The sequence below is a fragment of the Sylvia atricapilla genome, chromosome 6 (genome assembly GCF_009819655.1).
Source record: "Sylvia atricapilla isolate bSylAtr1 chromosome 6, bSylAtr1.pri, whole genome shotgun sequence".
Classification (NCBI taxonomy): Eukaryota; Metazoa; Chordata; class Aves; order Passeriformes; family Sylviidae; genus Sylvia; species Sylvia atricapilla.
The window spans coordinates 30,136,877-30,153,189 of NC_089145.1; the positions used below are offsets into that span (position 1 = coordinate 30,136,877).

A 16,313-nucleotide genomic window follows, 5' to 3' on the forward strand; every position below is an offset into this window, starting at 1 on the left:
TACACTAACATCTAAACACCCAAACAGCTCTCAATACCACTGTCTTAAGAGGACTTCAGGCAGGTAAAGCCAGAGATTTGATAAATGCAATCATCTGGAAAAGAGAAATATCTGGAGATGCTATAAGACAGATAGTCGTAATCAAAAGTAAGTTTAATACACTTTTGCCTCACATGTGGATAAACTTGGATGCAGTGAGTCTGTGTATTTGCACCTAAACCAATCCTTAATCCTTTTCCTTGTACCAATATTGAAGAACAATCCTTTAACTATGGTTTTTCCTATGCCAGAAATACTAACACCTTCTTCCTGAATACTGTAACTCATGAAGAAATTGCCTCTCACCATGACTGATCAAAACCAGTGTTACGCACAGCCTAACTGTGTACCAGCCTAACAGCCTAAGCTGTTTACCAGTACCATTACTCTGCAGCTTCCACAACTGCAGCTGACAGATATGTACTGAAAAGAAGGGGAAGAGGAGAAAGCATGTGGGGTGATGGGAGGAAAAAGCCTGTTAACACCACTACATATGACAAAACAAAAGCTTATGAATCCTCTCTTCCCTTTAAGGCTCAAAATATATTATTTTAAAGGAGATTCTATTATTAAGCTGTGCTTATAGAATCATCTAAATTCTCCAATAATTACTGGATTGAAAAGAGAAGGAGCACTTGTCTTCCATTATTTCCATAAAATAATGAAAAACGTGAAAAACAAGAAGAGAAACCATAGTTTCTTGAGCTCTTTTTTGCTAGTCATGCAGCTCCCAGAAGATATGATGGGTCTGCCTCTTCCTGTTTTTGAAAGGTTTTGACAGAATTTAAGCAGAAAATAATTAAAAGGTAAGAACTGACTAAAATACCCCACAATATCAGCAATGATTTCACAAAGCAGGACATTGAAAATAAGGATCTAGATATAGTCTCAATTCCTACATCTTTTAAGATTATTTAATACAAGAATCATGATAATTTTAACACCAAAACCTGTAAAAGTAGGAATAGAAACCAACATCACAACAGAATGATAAAGAAGGAGAGAAACTTGTTTCTCACTGGGTAATCTGGAAAAATCTGTGCAAGATCCATCACTGAGAGCTCTCCATGCAACTCAGGTTGAAATGACACACCAAATTCACAAACATAAAAGAAATATTTAGAAAAGAAACATTGTGGCTTCTTACGTTCTAGTACACACAGGAAAACAGAGCTTCTGTATCATTATTAAGAGGCCCTATCAGGAAACAGCTTTAAAGTTGCAGCAGCTGAACCTGGACACAGGCTGCAATCTAGAGTGTCCAAAGAGTGTCACTTGCCAGTGATCTCATGTGTTTAGTAGTTGGAGGTACTTTAGGCACCCAACTGGAACATGTGAAGATGAGAGAAGTGAGGCAGGAGTGACGTTAACAAAGGCTGTAGCAAAGTCTTATTGATTTAATTACTAAATTTAAATTTGGTAACCATTAATATTAGAATAAAAAAACCCCACTTTTTATCACTTTCAAAACTGAAGACATTGTAGCACAAGATATTGTCAATTTCATCTCGTTTTGCTCTCTGATTTTCAATTAAAGTGCACTGAAATACAAACCATACACTACCCTTTCAAACTAAAGGTATTACATAGTACAGAAGTTACAATGAACAGCATATATCACGAGCATGTGCAAAATCTTGTTACCAGCTTGAAAAAGCTCTTTCAGAGATCTGTCCTTGTGAGATCAGAGATCAGAGATCTCACAACTCCTTCTTGAAAGACAACTTACTCCCCCAAAGTTTCTAAAATAATTTCCACATGCTCTCTAGATATCTTCCACAAAACAGCTGGTAACTGGTATCTTCCACAATGACAGAAGCACGTCAAGAGAACAAATCCTGGCAGAAATACTGAACATTCATACTCAATGGATTGTGAGTTTTCTTTGTTCTCACAACCCTATACATTTACCCTGCATCTGCTGGTCTCTAGCAGGAACTTTCTGAAGAAGCTCAATAACATCATCCTCATTCAGAGTCAGAAGATTGGTGAGATGATGCAGAGAATACATTGCAGTGTGGCAATCCAGATTGTGCAAGTGTTGCAGCAGAACCTTCCTTGGGACAGTAATACTGCAAGAGAGAACAAAGAGGTGGCACAGATTTAAGTCTCAGCCAAGTTTAAAGATGTAACTCCCACTCTAATTCTGATTGAACCAAACTACTGCAATTAAAAAAGAAAACCAAAGAGCATAACTGCAGCCTATGAGAAATTTTGAGAGCTTGTATATACAGTCGCTATTATATGATTAGCTAAAAAAATAATACCTTCTCTATTTGCATGCGTAAGCTCACTTAACAGGTAGACTTGGCAACATATTTTGGGAAAAGTCCTTCTGATTGTTTTACCTGTTTTGCTGCATGCACCATTCGAGAACTTCCACATGACCCCACAGCCCGTCACAAAAATCTTTCAATACTGAATCATTGCACAGATCCTAAATAGAAAGACAAACAAAAGAATCTCTTTACAACAAACCCCTCAGCCAGACAGCAGAACCAAGCCTGTGTCACACATGCATGTTTACAAGACTTCTTTACCTAGATAATAAATTTCAAATACAGAAAATTGCTAGATTTAATACAAAGCCAGCAAAGGAGGGCTATTCTGACAGAACATAAAAGTCAGTCAGCCTCCCCTTGACACATCTACAACCATGGAAAGGTGGCTACATCCCTTTTCATGAGTAGCTTATTAAATGGAAAATTAATGCTTCTTAGTAACAGTCTAAAGCTAATCTCTAGAACTAATAATGTATTAGAAAGATTACATACTGGGTAGCAGCTGGTTATTCTCCTTTCCCACATGCTTTTCTACTACAGATGACTGCCTGCTAAAATCAGATCTAAGACTGTAACTTTGCAGAAGCTACTTGAACAGACTTCTGATGTATTACCAACAGATAGTACCTCCCTTAAGGCAATACCAGCTTAGGTCTGCACTGTGACCCAGCTGTACTAGGCTCCTTGTTTCCCCACCTCTGACATCTAAGCCAGCCAGCGGGCATCATCTGAAGTGCAACTACTCCCTCAGAGCTTGAACCTTGTCTCCTTCACATAGATGAAGACTGCCCCCAAACAAGGTGGATCTTTTGCTCTTGCCATTTATCATTTTGCTTTGAGAATGAGTAAGGGGAATTTCTAAGCTACCATGTTGTTGTACTCAAGCCTGAATTAATCACTACCCAGGGATGACTCACTGGAGGAAATTACATGAAAGAAAGATGTCCCAGCTCTTTCCAAAACTAATCAACAACCATTGCTGTCTTTTCCCTCATGTTAACAGCAGAGGCTGTTTATGAGTTTATGCAAGAGAAACTTTCAGTCTCCTTTGCAGTCATACTCCCTTCACAGCCAAGGAATAAGAAAAAAAGGCAAGTGTCCCATAACATTACCTACATACAACTGTAATATCTTAGCATTTTAAATTCCATTTTGAGGAAGACTGACATTCTCACTGAAAACTCCCTGGTTTTACTTGGTTTTGCAAACAAATTGCATTATCTGGACTCAGACAGGGATACTGCCACTTGCTTTCTGCTGACTTACCTGAGTTTTGTGTAGAGTCCATAGCAATGCTTTTGCTGATTCCAAACTTTGACAATGAGTCCAACCTAACAACACCAAGAGGCGGCTAAGAGGGTTGAATTCTCTCCTCAACAAGCTCCTCAGGCCCGAGTAGTCTTCTCTTTTTAGTAAAGCTAATGCAGTCACCTAGAAAATAACAGCAAGAAGCACTTATTTTTCCAAAATGTGGAGACCCATAATGCCTGGTAGACTATGTAAGCAAATAGCCATTTCAATATTAGCTTCACTAAAATAGTGAAGTTCTACATCCCGAACATCCGGATAAACTTCTATTGTCCAAGCCATCAGGATACTCATCAGTAAAGTTGTCTTGAGGAAAAAAATATCATTTCAAATGCTTGCTGCAGAGCCAACTCAAATTCCACTCTATATTATCCTTACATTCCTTCTATTGATTATGTCTCTGCCAAGGACATCATGTAAAAGACTTCTAAAAGCAAATTACATAAAAGTTGAAATATGTTTAACTTTAAAAACACACTTTAACAGTGGACTATCTGCCTGTATTCTATTTCTTCTATGTAATTACACAAAAATCAATTCATTCATAACAGACTATCATAGATTTTACCATGCAAAATAGTCTCACTGCCTAAAATCTACCAGCATCAGAAAGTAACAAGTTCAAGGTTGTGAGGTAAATGGTGTATCCAACAAAATTACAAGCAGAAAATGAGACTTCTTAAACCCTGAAGATTTAATCTTCAGTCTGCATGCAGATGAGCTTTTCCAAAAATCTCACCAGTTTTATGTTCATTGCACTGCTGCAAATACGGGAGTTATCACCATTACCTGCTTGTTCCTATTAGTCATCACACCTGGCAAACACAAATTGAATACAAAATGCTTCTATGCACCACCGAGATACATTCAACACAGGACTGACTTTAGCCTCCATTAGGTTTCCCTATTAATGATTTTATGGCTGTACCAGAATCTGTTCCAGAAAGTGCTTGCTGCTGCTCAAGCAGTAGAAATAGGCTGTCTTCCAAGAAGGAGCTTCTTTGGGATCTGAGAACAAACTCATCACAGTTCGCTCTGTATCCAGCTGGTCAGAAGAACCTAAAAACATCACAAGATCACCTTCCAGTAGAGAGGGGTATCTTTGAGAGAAGCATGATTGACAGTAATTTAAACTGAGAAACACTCAACATTACCTCAAGCACTAGCTAGCTGTTACATGTTACCAGCTAAGACTCTTGGATATTGTTACAGGAAGGCCAAGTTAAGCAATTTAACAGAGGTCAGATAGAAAACCAGAAAAACTGTATCGACAATCACATGACAAAAGCCTGCTCAGCACACAGGCTGTTTGCATCAGCTCAGGTCACACTGCCTGACTTTCTAAGCCATGCGAACCTTATCTGTGAATTGCACAAATTCTCACTTGTGCTCGAGACACTGGGCTACTTTGCAGGGAGTTAGCAAAGACCTGTCCAGCGCTGGAACTTCTCAGATCTGTGCAAAGTGAGACCCAAACTACTCCCAATGAGAGTGAAGGTATGTGGATCTCCATTTCTCTTTCCCAACGAGGAAGCACTAACTGTAGTTATTATCAGAATTTCTAGAGTCTGCCACACCAGCCTGAGCTTCCTTCAGCAATCCCTGAGTGAAGGGAGAACTGAGGATACAAACCCCACTGACTTACACCTCGGTGAACAGAGGTGAGTAAAAGACGGTAAGCATTCTAGCTTTTCCCTCCTTGCCACTTTACTGACAAGGTCATGAGCATCACTTGACATTTAGCTTCAGCTGAGATCCTCACAGAATCACAGAATATGCAGAGCTGGAAGGGACCCATCAAGACCACTGAGCTACAATCAAATGTACCAGTCACAGGGAGCCAGGCAAAGGCTGTGAAGCCATGGTTGGTACAAAACCAGCAGCTGGACTCAGGCAATCAGAGAACAGGTAATCAAAGCACATCTTCTTTCCTGCTGGGGTATCAGCCCACACCATATTTCCTTCCACTCTCAGAAGTTTTATTTTCTGGTATTATGGGGTTTAAATATTTTGGGATTACTGAGGTGATTGAACTGCCCAGAAAAGAATATACTCCAAGACAGAAGACCCTGAGTTGGAGGTGAACAAATAAAAATGGTATAAATATGGAGCGTCAGACTTCTAGTTACAAGCATGATTTTCATCAAGAGAAATTATGAGCAGATTAAAATAGAGCACAACAAAGGGTGGTAAAGGAAGTAATCACAAAACACAACACAGACTGCAGAAATGTAAGGGAGAGAACCAGTGTTCCTATGCCAGTTCCTTCCTTTAAGGATCATTCTAGCATCATCTTTCTAAAGACCCCATGGTTTGTCACTGTCACTTTTGGGAAAAAAAAAGTTTACCTTACCAAGACCATTGCCTGACTTCTTGACTAATTGTCTTTTTGTTAAACAGGAGAATAGTACAAAGCAAAAAGTGAAACAAACCTTTTTGTGCTGATTTTGACAACAGAAACTTTTCTCTTGTTCTTTCTGTGAGAACACTGCTATAGAGGCTCAGCAGGCCATGGCTCTGTTTCCTCAGCATACAGTTTAGTAGCTTCTCTTCCCTCAGTGGGCTCCCCTCTGCCCAGCATACATCCAAGAGCTCCCTGAATAAATGCTTTATTTCATCTGCTTGATGCTCCACCTCAAAAGTCACTATACTGAGAGCAGCATAAATTGTATCTACTAGTTCTCTTTGATCTAGTTCAGGTGAAAGCTCAGGACTGCTCTGAAGGCTCTGCAGGGATTTCAAGGAGTCACAAAGAAACTCAACAAAGATGTTTTGTAGGGAGTGATACTGCTGGGGTGAGGAGCTGTGTGTTCCTTGCTCCCCCTGGAAGAACTCCAGCAGGGCTTTTGCCCTCTGGGGAGCCCGCAGCAAAAGCGTCCGGAGAGCTGAAACAACATCCAAACTGAATTTGTGAGAACAGTCATCTCTTCTTTTGCTGTCTGTGATATGCTTGTTCTGTGTGCACTCAAATGCTTCAAACAGTTCCTGGTAGGGAAATAATAAAAGAGTAAGCCTTTTAGACTCCATTAATATATGAAATGAATTATTTAAAAAAATAGAAGAAACTTGAAAGCAAGCAGATAAATCAATTTGGAAACACCATACTACCTAAGAAATCCATTAATAATGTTCCACTTTGTCCAATATCTTTCCTAGAAGAGTGGATATGCCTGAATATGTAACAAAATGCAAAGAATCCTGTAAAGCACAAATACACTGTAAGGACCATGTACAAGCAAGGAACCATAGCAGACCTTATGGGATGGCTGAAACACTGCCATGTTCTACCTCTAAGCAATATCCAAATGCAACTCTATCTTCATAGGTCACTAAGAGCATAATGATTAGTGGGGGTTTTTTAATCCTGCTTTTCCAGATTTGTGCCACCTATCTACCAACGATATCTTCATCAATTTTTCAAATATGATTAAAACTGATCAAACAGATTCAGAAGCGATCTCACAGACTTTTCTTAAGCAAAACAATAAATTTTCTACCTACAAGAAGCAAACTTTAAATTTCAGAACAGGAAACGGGAAACCAGCCAAACCAAAATCCCCAACTGGCCCACCCAATAAGAGTTGGGAAGGTGAAGGACAAGCCAGTTGAATAGCACTCAGCACTTTTGGCACTCCTGGAATTATGTGAGTTCTGCCTTGGGCTCAAAGAGACACCTCAGACATTACACAGGGGAGAGGTGGTTGGTGTGCACAAAGAATAAGAACACAATACCCTTTTTTTTAAATATTATTTGCTGGATCAAAATGTAACTCTACCTACCAACAGAAATTTGCCTCTAACAGAAATTGTGACAAAGATATGAGCCTGTTGAATCTCATGTTTCTGTGCAACACTGGTGGACAGTGTGGACAATGGTGGAATCATGCATGACCTCAGAGGTGAGATGATAACATGCACAGACTTCATCATTCATTACCAGACTTCAAGCAGATTTATTTTAAACAACATTCAAATTTACCTTGCCTGTTTTCATCCTGTAATTACTAATTCTGTACTTAGTGAAATACTGAACAACTTTTCCTAAGCTGAAATATCCCCTGAATATAGTAAGTTTTAATTTTCCTCTTAAAAAATAGACAAACCAAGTATCTTTAAGGAGTTAGAATCTACAGGACTAGAAGCAACATCTTATGACATTTCACACGCCACATCAGATCTGAATCTGTTGTAACTAACATCAGATTAAGACAGTTCTACAGTTAGTAACTTTCCTGATGTTCTGCCCTGTACTTGCTTTTGATATAAATACACCTTTGCATATTTCCACATACTTCTCCAATAAATCAGCCTGTATATTTTAATTAATAATGGAAAATGGATCCTGGGCCTCAGAACAGACATCATACCAATCCCTAGGCAATGGCAGCAGTAATAGCAGAGTATCCAAAAACTTCCAGAAAGGGGGAAAAGGAGTGCATAGGAGATGAAAATTAAGATCTCTGAAGAAAGAAAAAGAAAATACACATACTTCTAAAATGTGCTTACTGACTATAGTTTATTTTGGCTCACAGCAGGTTGTAGGTTTATGATTATTACAGGTGTCTGTGGATTGAAGACTGTGGCAAGCAGCTGCAGTCAGCACTGACGTTTGTTACAAATAGCAGGCAGAAAAACCTGTTCCTTGCCTGCCTGCAGCCTCCACTCTAGCCAAAGAAATCACTTGCAGGCACATTGGACTAACTTCACAAAGGGATCTGAGTTACACTCTCTCTCAGCTGCCTAGAAGACTAATAACACATTAACATCTCAGCAGTCAACAGGAAGCATTAACTTCGATCTGATGAAGCTGGGCATGCTGCAGAACAAGAAGAAATAGGGCATACAAGTAACTCACCTTTAGGACTTCCTCAGGGACATCTTTCTGTAGTTCTTCCAAGAACAACGAAAATTCAGTTTCTCTCTGAAGAACAACTGGAACTGTTTTCTGAAATCATATAAGAATGAGAAATACATTAGTCAATAAAACTTTTGTTTACATCAGCATATAAACATAATAATAGCTATTTCATTAACACTTTGAGGCAGTCTGAAATATCTCTGGGAAGTAACCTAACCCTCAATTAAAGGCTATTCCAGTCAGGTTCTGCTCTCACACCAGCTGATTTTATCTATCCATACATTTCTATCATCAAGAATCACAAAACCATCGATTCCTCAGAACATAAAGAAAAAATGCAAGTTTAAGTAGAGCCAAGGACAAATGACTTTTAAAAAGAAGTATGCACATCCATCACCATCTAAAGCTTATAAAGAATAGCCTGATGCCTGAGCTATTTCATCTTTAATGTAAGAAAGGTACTACACAAATGCAGAAGCTGATACACTCATGATTTTCATTTATATGAATGTGAAAAGCCAAAATATTAACTTCTAATATCTTTTAAAAAAAACCCTTTTTTGTTCTTCATTATGAATAACACAGCTCTTTCTTGATAAATTTGTTAAATGCAAAAGTAGTGGACATCTCCAGATACCTTGAAAACTTAATTCCATGAAATATGGGAAAGCCTACATTTAAATAAGCAACTAGGGAGACATTCTAACCTTGGAAAGTCAAAGCTATAAAGTGCATTTGGAAGTCATCAAGATGTTTCTGTACCTGATTCCTGGCAAGCCATTTTTCCAGTACAAGAAGCCAAAGCCATGCAGTTCTCCATGGGCTAGAATTCTGCCCCCACCTACAAAAGCAAGAAGCATATACAGTGGGTTATACAAGGCTGTCTCCAAGATCCAGGAAAACACTGCCAGAGATCATTCTGATTTTGTATTTCTTTGAGTAAGCTAAAAACAAAGAAAAGTAAGTAGGTAAAGACAAAGGAAAAAATGCAGAGAAACCACAATATTGGTGGTTTTGCACATCAATTCAGTGATTTCTGCTCTGCAAATAACTGCTTTTAGATTGGCCAAATAATACTGGCATGGTTCCTCAAAACAAAGAAATCTAGTTCTGTTCCAAAGTTCAGTCTGTATAGCTCACTTTGAGCATTTCAGCAGATTTCCTTGAAATGTGACCACTTGCCCAACACTGCTATTTCCTGTTCTGCCTATCTCTACCCAAAAATTGAAACTAAGTTTTAAGTCACAGCAGCCCAAATGCAGCTCTATACCCAAATTAAAAGTAAAGCAATGAACTAATTAAACAAAGAATCCTTCTAATTTCCATCAGCATTTCACATGCTCCAGTACTTCAACATCCCAAGGCCTATACAGTTAGGAACACATTCAGTACTGTCAAAGGGACTAGGAAAAGGAGAAAGCACAATATAGTTTCCTGTTCTTTAAAAATCTCAGCACTACTATCTAAAGCCTTTAACCCTTTAAAGCCTTTGAAGTCCTCAGGCTCCTTCAGCTGCTGTCAGTGTAAATTGTTTCTTAGAACCTTTACTGAAATGTTACACAAACTTTCATGTGAAGAAGTATGATCATCTGGTTAGACTGGGGGAATACCGATGTTCCCTGAAGCGCTAGAAAGTCACCCTTCATAGACACCTAATCAAAAAATTAAAGAGATAAAAAGTAACTGTGATTACTGAGTAAAACCAATACCATTCCAAAACACAGTGTGAGAGAAAAAATAAAATCAACAGCATAATTTGAACCTTTTAGAATTGCAGTTTAGGAAATTAGGAGGTTTTTTTCAAGACTTGGAAACAAGATAAGATTTTAAGTAGCTACACTGTTGATTTTGGTGGTTCCATTTCTAAATTAACCAAAGCTTAGTGTCAAAGAAATGTAATTTCAAGAGATGGTCCTTTTCCTTCGGTAAAATCTAACAAAATCAGTTCTGAAATGCTTCCAAGTAGTTTTAAGCTCGTATCAATCACCATGTCAGCTCCGTAAATGAACACACCTCATTATCCCGGTGGGATGGGCAGCCGGCTACGTTCTGGGTCAGTGATAAGACATCAAAGTTCAGACAACAGCATCACAAGACACCTCAGCATTGAAGTGCTCCTTCCCTGATTCTACCTGTCTCCCACAGCCAACACGAAGCTAACGGCTCCTCCCCATTTCACATTCAAGTCTACGGAACCTTACTTACCTTACCGCCACGGGACAAGCTACCAGAGCCTGAAGAATTGCCTCCACCTTCCCGGGGCCGTCCCCGTGCCATTGGCTCAGCTGGGGCACGCAGGCCTGTGCAAGCTCCCAGTGCCCACGCCGTACGCACTCACAGAAAAACCCGAAGAGACGCTCCAGAGAGTCCGCTTCTTCGTTCCCAAAAGAATGCATCTTCCCAGGACGAGGGGATGACCCGGGACGGGGTGACACACGCGAAGGCGATGCCGCGCTCCCTGGCGGGGCAGGGCGCGGCCCCGGCGGCGCTGGGCTCTACAGCACCGCCCCGGCACCGCCGCCCCGCGCCGCCGCCATCTTGGGCGCCGCCTCAGCTGACCGCGCCGCCGGCCGGGCACGTGGGCAAGACGGCCGCCCATTGGCCGAGCCGGGGCGGAATGTAAATAACCGCCATGTTTGTTTGGGGCGCCTGACGCCGCCGCGGGAGCCCGGGAGGAGCAAGCCCCGCCCCCGATAACCACGCCCAGTCACGCCCCCACGTGCCAGCCCATCCCCTCGCTCGTGCCTCGCGAGGCTCTGATTGGTTCCCTCCTGAAGCTCCGCCCCCTGCGGGCACGCGGGGTCCGTGAGGGGGCGGCTCGGGCGGAGCGGCCGGTGTGGGCTGCGCTGGGGCGGCGTGTGGGAGCGTGTGTGTCCGTGAACACACCCACAGAGGTGCATGTAGAGGGCTACATGTGTGTGCAGGAGTATATGTACGGCCTGTATAGCTGTATAATCCTCTACATATACTTCACTTTGGTACGCATATACATACATGCATACATGCCCCCCTATACATATATACATATATATACATCCACACTGTATTCTGTATATATGGGAGTATATATAGGGTGTACGGACCTATATGTAGATGTATATATAAGGTTGTAAATGGTATATAAATATATACATGTGTATGTAGCTATATTGCTCTCTGCTGGGAAGCACAGCACATCTATATATAAGTAGTTGTGCATTTGAGAGAGGAGAGTTGGTATCAATAAATAAATGACGTGGGGTTTGTCATACACACACACACACACACACACACATATATATATATATAAATATACATATACAAGTATGCGTAGGTAGTACAGAGTATCTTAGAGGGTGTACGGAGTGTGTCATGCACACTCGCCCGGAGTTTTCAATAGCTGTATGGCAGTGCTGCAGGCTCAGCTCCAGGCACAGCTGATCGGGAGCGCCCCCCGGCACCCACCGCCTTATTTGGGAGCCTGCCCCGGGAGGGACGAGGCGCAGAGGGCCGTGACTCAGCTGCTGGGCTGGGTGGTGTCCAGCCTGTGTTTGGCAGAGATAAGACCCCCCTCAACATCCTCCCTTTATTCCGGGCTTTTTGTTTGCTTTTGTCCTGACACACAAAACAAAAACTCCTCCGGGGACTGCAGCGGCGAGGCAAGTGTAAGAGGGAGAGCGGTGATGACAGAGGAGAGGTGTGCCAAAGTAAGTGACCAAATCAGTCCCCAGGGCTTCTGAATGGAAAATACGGGATGGGAGCTGTGCCCATGTGCAAATGCCGGGACCCACCAATGAACTCCTCATGAAGCTCGCAGGAGTTTCTGCCATTACTTCCTACAGCTTCCTGAGTATTTCTCATCTGTACGGTTGACTAGGTGTCCACAGATAAATGGTGTGCGAGCAGTCACACCTCCGAATTTTGTAACTGTTGTGACCATGTGGTCATCATTTGTTCTCTTTAGTTCTGATACCCTGTGCCTTTAGTGATGGCACTTCTTATGGTGCACTTCTGCACAATTTGTCACCGTGCACTTTCAGTTTGGGGTACTATTTTTTGTATCTTGCCTCTAGGCAAGGAAGAAGCTTTAGTGGGACACGAGACCTGTATGAGCATGAACTTCATTTATCCTGAGATCTTTAATGTTTATTACCCGCTTTCTAATTGTTTTATCCAGTTTAAAGTATCTCCCTACACTCAGATTCTGTATTTGACAAGCAGTTTCCTTATGTAAGACATATCAAGTCCGTGATGTATTTCTTTTGTTACAAAGTTCAAAACATACTTACTGGAGTCACCTATACACTCCTACAAGAGTAAATTTACATAATAACAATTAGTAGTGCTGCTGTCATTTTTGAAGGTAAATTTAAAAATTATTCCTCCAATATTGACCTTGTTAGGAATTAGAGGTTTATTAATATATCTCTGAAGTTCTAAAGGTAGCTAGATGTGAATATCAAAGTGGGAAAATAAATTGTTATAAGGTCGTCTTAGCAGAATATACAACTAGTAAAATAAAATTGAGAAATGAGGTACAGGCAAAACATGTTTTTCTTGAATTTGTATGCATATATTGTGCAGGTCTACTAGCAAAACTGTCTGAATTTTTACCTTGGAACACTGTAACGATAAAGCTCTTTTTATCTCAAACAGGGTCTGTTGTGCATTGCCTTGGAATATTATCAGTGTTATGCAAGTTGCTAATAACATTTAGTGTTTTACAGCAGCTTCTTTCTACCTGAATCTGCACAGGGAGTGATTACATGCTGCAGAGTAGTATTCTGACATTTACATTTTAAAGCCATTTCCAAAAATGAAGCCTCAAAACATCGCTAGCAATTGTTTCCAAGGTCTCTCTCTTTAATATTTCCATGTCAGCTAAGGCCTGTATTAGTTCCTCCGCTGACCATCAAGCTGTTAGAGAATTGCTTGGAAAAAGCAAATATAGCTCAGATCTTTGGGGCAGCTTGCAAATACAGGTTTCTGTGAACTGGACAAAAGCAGATCCACCAAGAAGCCATTTTTTGCCTCTGAAAAGGTGTGACTTTTCAAAGTCACTGTCACAAAAGGACTGGGATTGCCTTTGAGGATGTGGCAAACATGCAGTGGCAGGGCAGCACCTACGCTGCTTTCACAGTGGAGGACAGAGGCTGCCTGCCCTGGTGTGAGGCCTGATGGCACCAAGTTAGCCCACCAAAATGTGGGAGCAAATTTAAGGTGGCAGGACAGAGTAGGTTCAAGCAGAGTTTGTACCACATGTCATGCTGCCACAAAGCTGCTCATCTGCAGCAACCAGAGCAACTGGAGTGCTGTTACCAGATTTATTATGTCATTGGAGTGCAAGAAGTACTTTGAACTGGAAATACTTTCAAGTTCTTTTCTAAATATAAAAGTAAACCCAAGTTATAACAGGTGATCAAAGCAGCTATTAAAGCTTGTTTACCCACAGCATGACCCACTGCAGCCATTTTCACTGTTCCCTGCAGGTGGAGCAGTATGTTGGTGAAATTAAAGGTGGCCTGAGACCAACCATGAAACTCACAGTCATAGGCATGGTACACTCCAAACCCAAGAGGTAGGTGAAGGGACTGCTGGGGGCTTCACCCTGTTGTACATGCTCCTACCTCTCTTCTAAATTCAGACACTTTCTTAGAGGTGCGTGCTCTTTGAAGGAAGAAAGTCAAACAGATTAACAATTTATGGCCTTATTTAATTTTCCTGCATTCAGACTAAGATTAAAAGGCCAGGGAAGGGTTCACTGTTTGGCCTTTCTGGCTGCCCTGACAAGGTTTTCTACTGCTTGCCCTTATCTACTGTGAACTGGAGGGAACACACAAGTGGCATTTCTCCTCCAGGAAAATGCGCAATTCTCAACCTGAATCTTGGTTGTCTGCAGGGGGCTGGAATCAATACCATTTAAAAAACACTTTAGGCACAGGAGATAGAGGTTCATTGCAGTCTTTTATCTGGGTAACAGCAACTATGCTCATCATCGCACTTTTTTGCATCTACAGCTATCAACTCCACTGCTTCCACTGGTGAAGAGTATGCCATAACCTCTTTTAGGACACAAATGGGTACATGTTGAAGGGTTTGATTTCAGTCAAGACAGAGGGAAAGCAACATCAGAAATCACTAGCACTCTACTGGACACTGGGGCAGGAAACAAAGACCAGACAAGTCTCATCCTTTTCTCCAGCTACCTCTAGTCTCTATAAGCATCTGCCACGTTCACCACGTCCTTTAACATTTCTGAAAGTTCCAGTTATTTAATAGATTTTTTTCAGCTTTTCAGTGACTCTGCTCTGTGATCCAGTGGATGCCAACAAAGATGTTGGGCTGTTATTTACAGTTAACTTCAGTGAGAAATCCATCACCCGAAATGCACGAATTGCTGGGAAATGGGGAAGAGAGGAGAAGACTATTCCCTACTTTCCATTTACAGCAGGTGACACATTCAAGGTAATTTTTCAGGTACTGGAAGTAGGGTAGAGAAAAGGAGGGGAGAACAGCTGAAGGCTCTGTATATGACCACAACTAGCCAGCTACTGACATTGCCAGGTTAACTAATCTAGCAAGGCACAAACAGCAACAGTTAAAGCACTGATGGGAAAGATGAATCTCTCTAATCATAATGAGAGTACCCACTGGAGCTTTGCAGTACCATCTCTGAAGAGGGTAGGTTATTTATCAGGAGCATTTCAGAAGAAGTGGTAGACTCTGTGCTTCACCATCCCCATAACATTTAGTTCTAACACTGTGCTGTTGAAATCAGCCCTGCTGCTGATCTTTAATACCTTTCCCTGTCCTTTTCCACTGCAGATGGAGCTCTTATGTGAACACCAGCAAATACGAGTCTTGCTTGATGGTCGGCAGCTCTGTGACTTCACTCACCGCATTCAGCCTCTGAGCTTAGTGAAAGCTTTGCGGATCTCAGGGGACATCAAGCTTACCAAAGTGGCTTGAAAAAAGGAGACCACAATATCACCAGAGGACAGAGGAGAATGTACTTTCTCTTGTCTCAGACGTGTTTTGTCTTTTTCCCCTGGCTGATTCTGGAGAGTGGGGATTATATCTTTTTAAGTCACTGAAGTGTTTGAGATACATACTTTTTCCCCCTCATACACACACATAGCAATTGCAGAGCTATGGCTGGTCTAGAAAAATCTCAAAGCCTTTGCTGAGATACACTTCTGGCCTCCCAAACTGCAAGATTTATGATATTATGCAGTATCTCACATCCTTATGTCTCTTTACTCCCTTAGGCATGCTAGGTGGCAGAGCTCAGTCCTCTGTGGCGGGAGGCTGTTGTTAGCCTTGTGACTAGAACTGGGTGTTATGCAGGTGGTGGGTCTGAGAAAAGAGAAGCAGCAGGTTTTCTCATAAATGAATAAGGGAATCTGATAGGCCCAGGAAAGCTCACATTAATAGGAGGGAATTGCATTTTCTGGAAGCTCTGCTCAGTCAGTGCAAAACCATCTGTGTTTCCCAGCAGAGAGCAATAAATGCCTTACCTGCCTTACCCTGTCTCTTCCAGGCAGCTTTTCCGGAAGTGAAAGGTTTTGACAGCTGTGGATTGCACAGTCTTCTCTGGACCAGCCCTAGGAAATTATATCTGTAGCTGAAAGTGCTCTGCCCATTCCTGTTCTTCCATCTAATTAAAACTGCACCTTTGCTGGCAAACTTCTTTATGAGCACTCTTAAATATCTGAATGCATGTAAGTGTTGTGCTGTTATTTCATTGCTGTAGCTTTTGAGGAAAATCCTAAATACATGGCTATTCTAATAAATAAACAAGCATGTATAACATTCTGCCTTTGGTGATGAAGAGACTCCTCAGAGAA

General features: G+C 41.4%; 2 protein-coding genes across 3 annotated transcripts in view; one reads left to right on the plus strand and one right to left on the minus strand.

Moving 5' to 3' along the window:
• Positions 1 to 11,162, minus strand: part of ZFYVE26 (zinc finger FYVE-type containing 26) — a 48,027-nt gene extending 36,865 nt beyond the window's left edge. The window contains exons 1-8 of the mRNA XM_066321383.1: positions 10,693 to 11,162; positions 9,250 to 9,328; positions 8,485 to 8,574; positions 6,062 to 6,614; positions 4,558 to 4,688; positions 3,588 to 3,752; positions 2,388 to 2,476; positions 1,951 to 2,111 (exon numbers count right to left, since the gene is read on the minus strand). Of these exons, the coding sequence (XP_066177480.1) occupies positions 1,951 to 2,111; positions 2,388 to 2,476; positions 3,588 to 3,752; positions 4,558 to 4,688; positions 6,062 to 6,614; positions 8,485 to 8,574; positions 9,250 to 9,328; positions 10,693 to 10,883 (1,459 nt within the window). The 5' untranslated portion in view covers positions 10,884 to 11,162. The remainder of the gene's footprint in view (positions 1 to 1,950; positions 2,112 to 2,387; positions 2,477 to 3,587; positions 3,753 to 4,557; positions 4,689 to 6,061; positions 6,615 to 8,484; positions 8,575 to 9,249; positions 9,329 to 10,692) is intronic.
• A 775-nt stretch (positions 11,163 to 11,937) lies between these two features.
• LOC136362661 (galectin-related protein A-like) lies at positions 11,938 to 16,276 on the plus strand. Of its 2 annotated transcripts, none has more exons than XM_066321410.1 (4): positions 11,938 to 12,173; positions 13,934 to 14,044; positions 14,757 to 14,943; positions 15,292 to 16,276. In XM_066321410.1, exons 2-4 carry the CDS (start codon positions 14,001 to 14,003, stop codon positions 15,433 to 15,435), a joined length of 375 nt encoding a protein of 124 aa, XP_066177507.1. In that variant the 5' UTR covers positions 11,938 to 12,173; positions 13,934 to 14,000; the 3' UTR covers positions 15,436 to 16,276. The 2 variants fall into 2 exon arrangements, with proteins under 2 accessions (XP_066177507.1, XP_066177506.1); XM_066321409.1 differs by having other exon boundaries at positions 11,963 to 12,173; positions 13,956 to 14,044; positions 14,757 to 14,931.
• Positions 16,277 to 16,313: the final 37 nt, after the last annotated feature.

What these genes read in the sequence shown, in the direction of transcription:
- LOC136362661 (XM_066321409.1), top strand. Translation starts at nt 12,150, where the DNA reads ATGACAGAGGAGAGGTGTGCCAAA. An exon ending in GTACACTCCAAACCCAAGAG is followed by an intron (nt 14,045 to 14,756) that starts GTAGGTGAAGGG and finishes GATTTTTTTCAG; the next exon opens with CTTTTCAGTGACTCTGCTCT. An exon ending in CAGCAGGTGACACATTCAAG is followed by an intron (nt 14,932 to 15,291) that starts GTAATTTTTCAG and finishes TTTCCACTGCAG; the next exon opens with ATGGAGCTCTTATGTGAACA.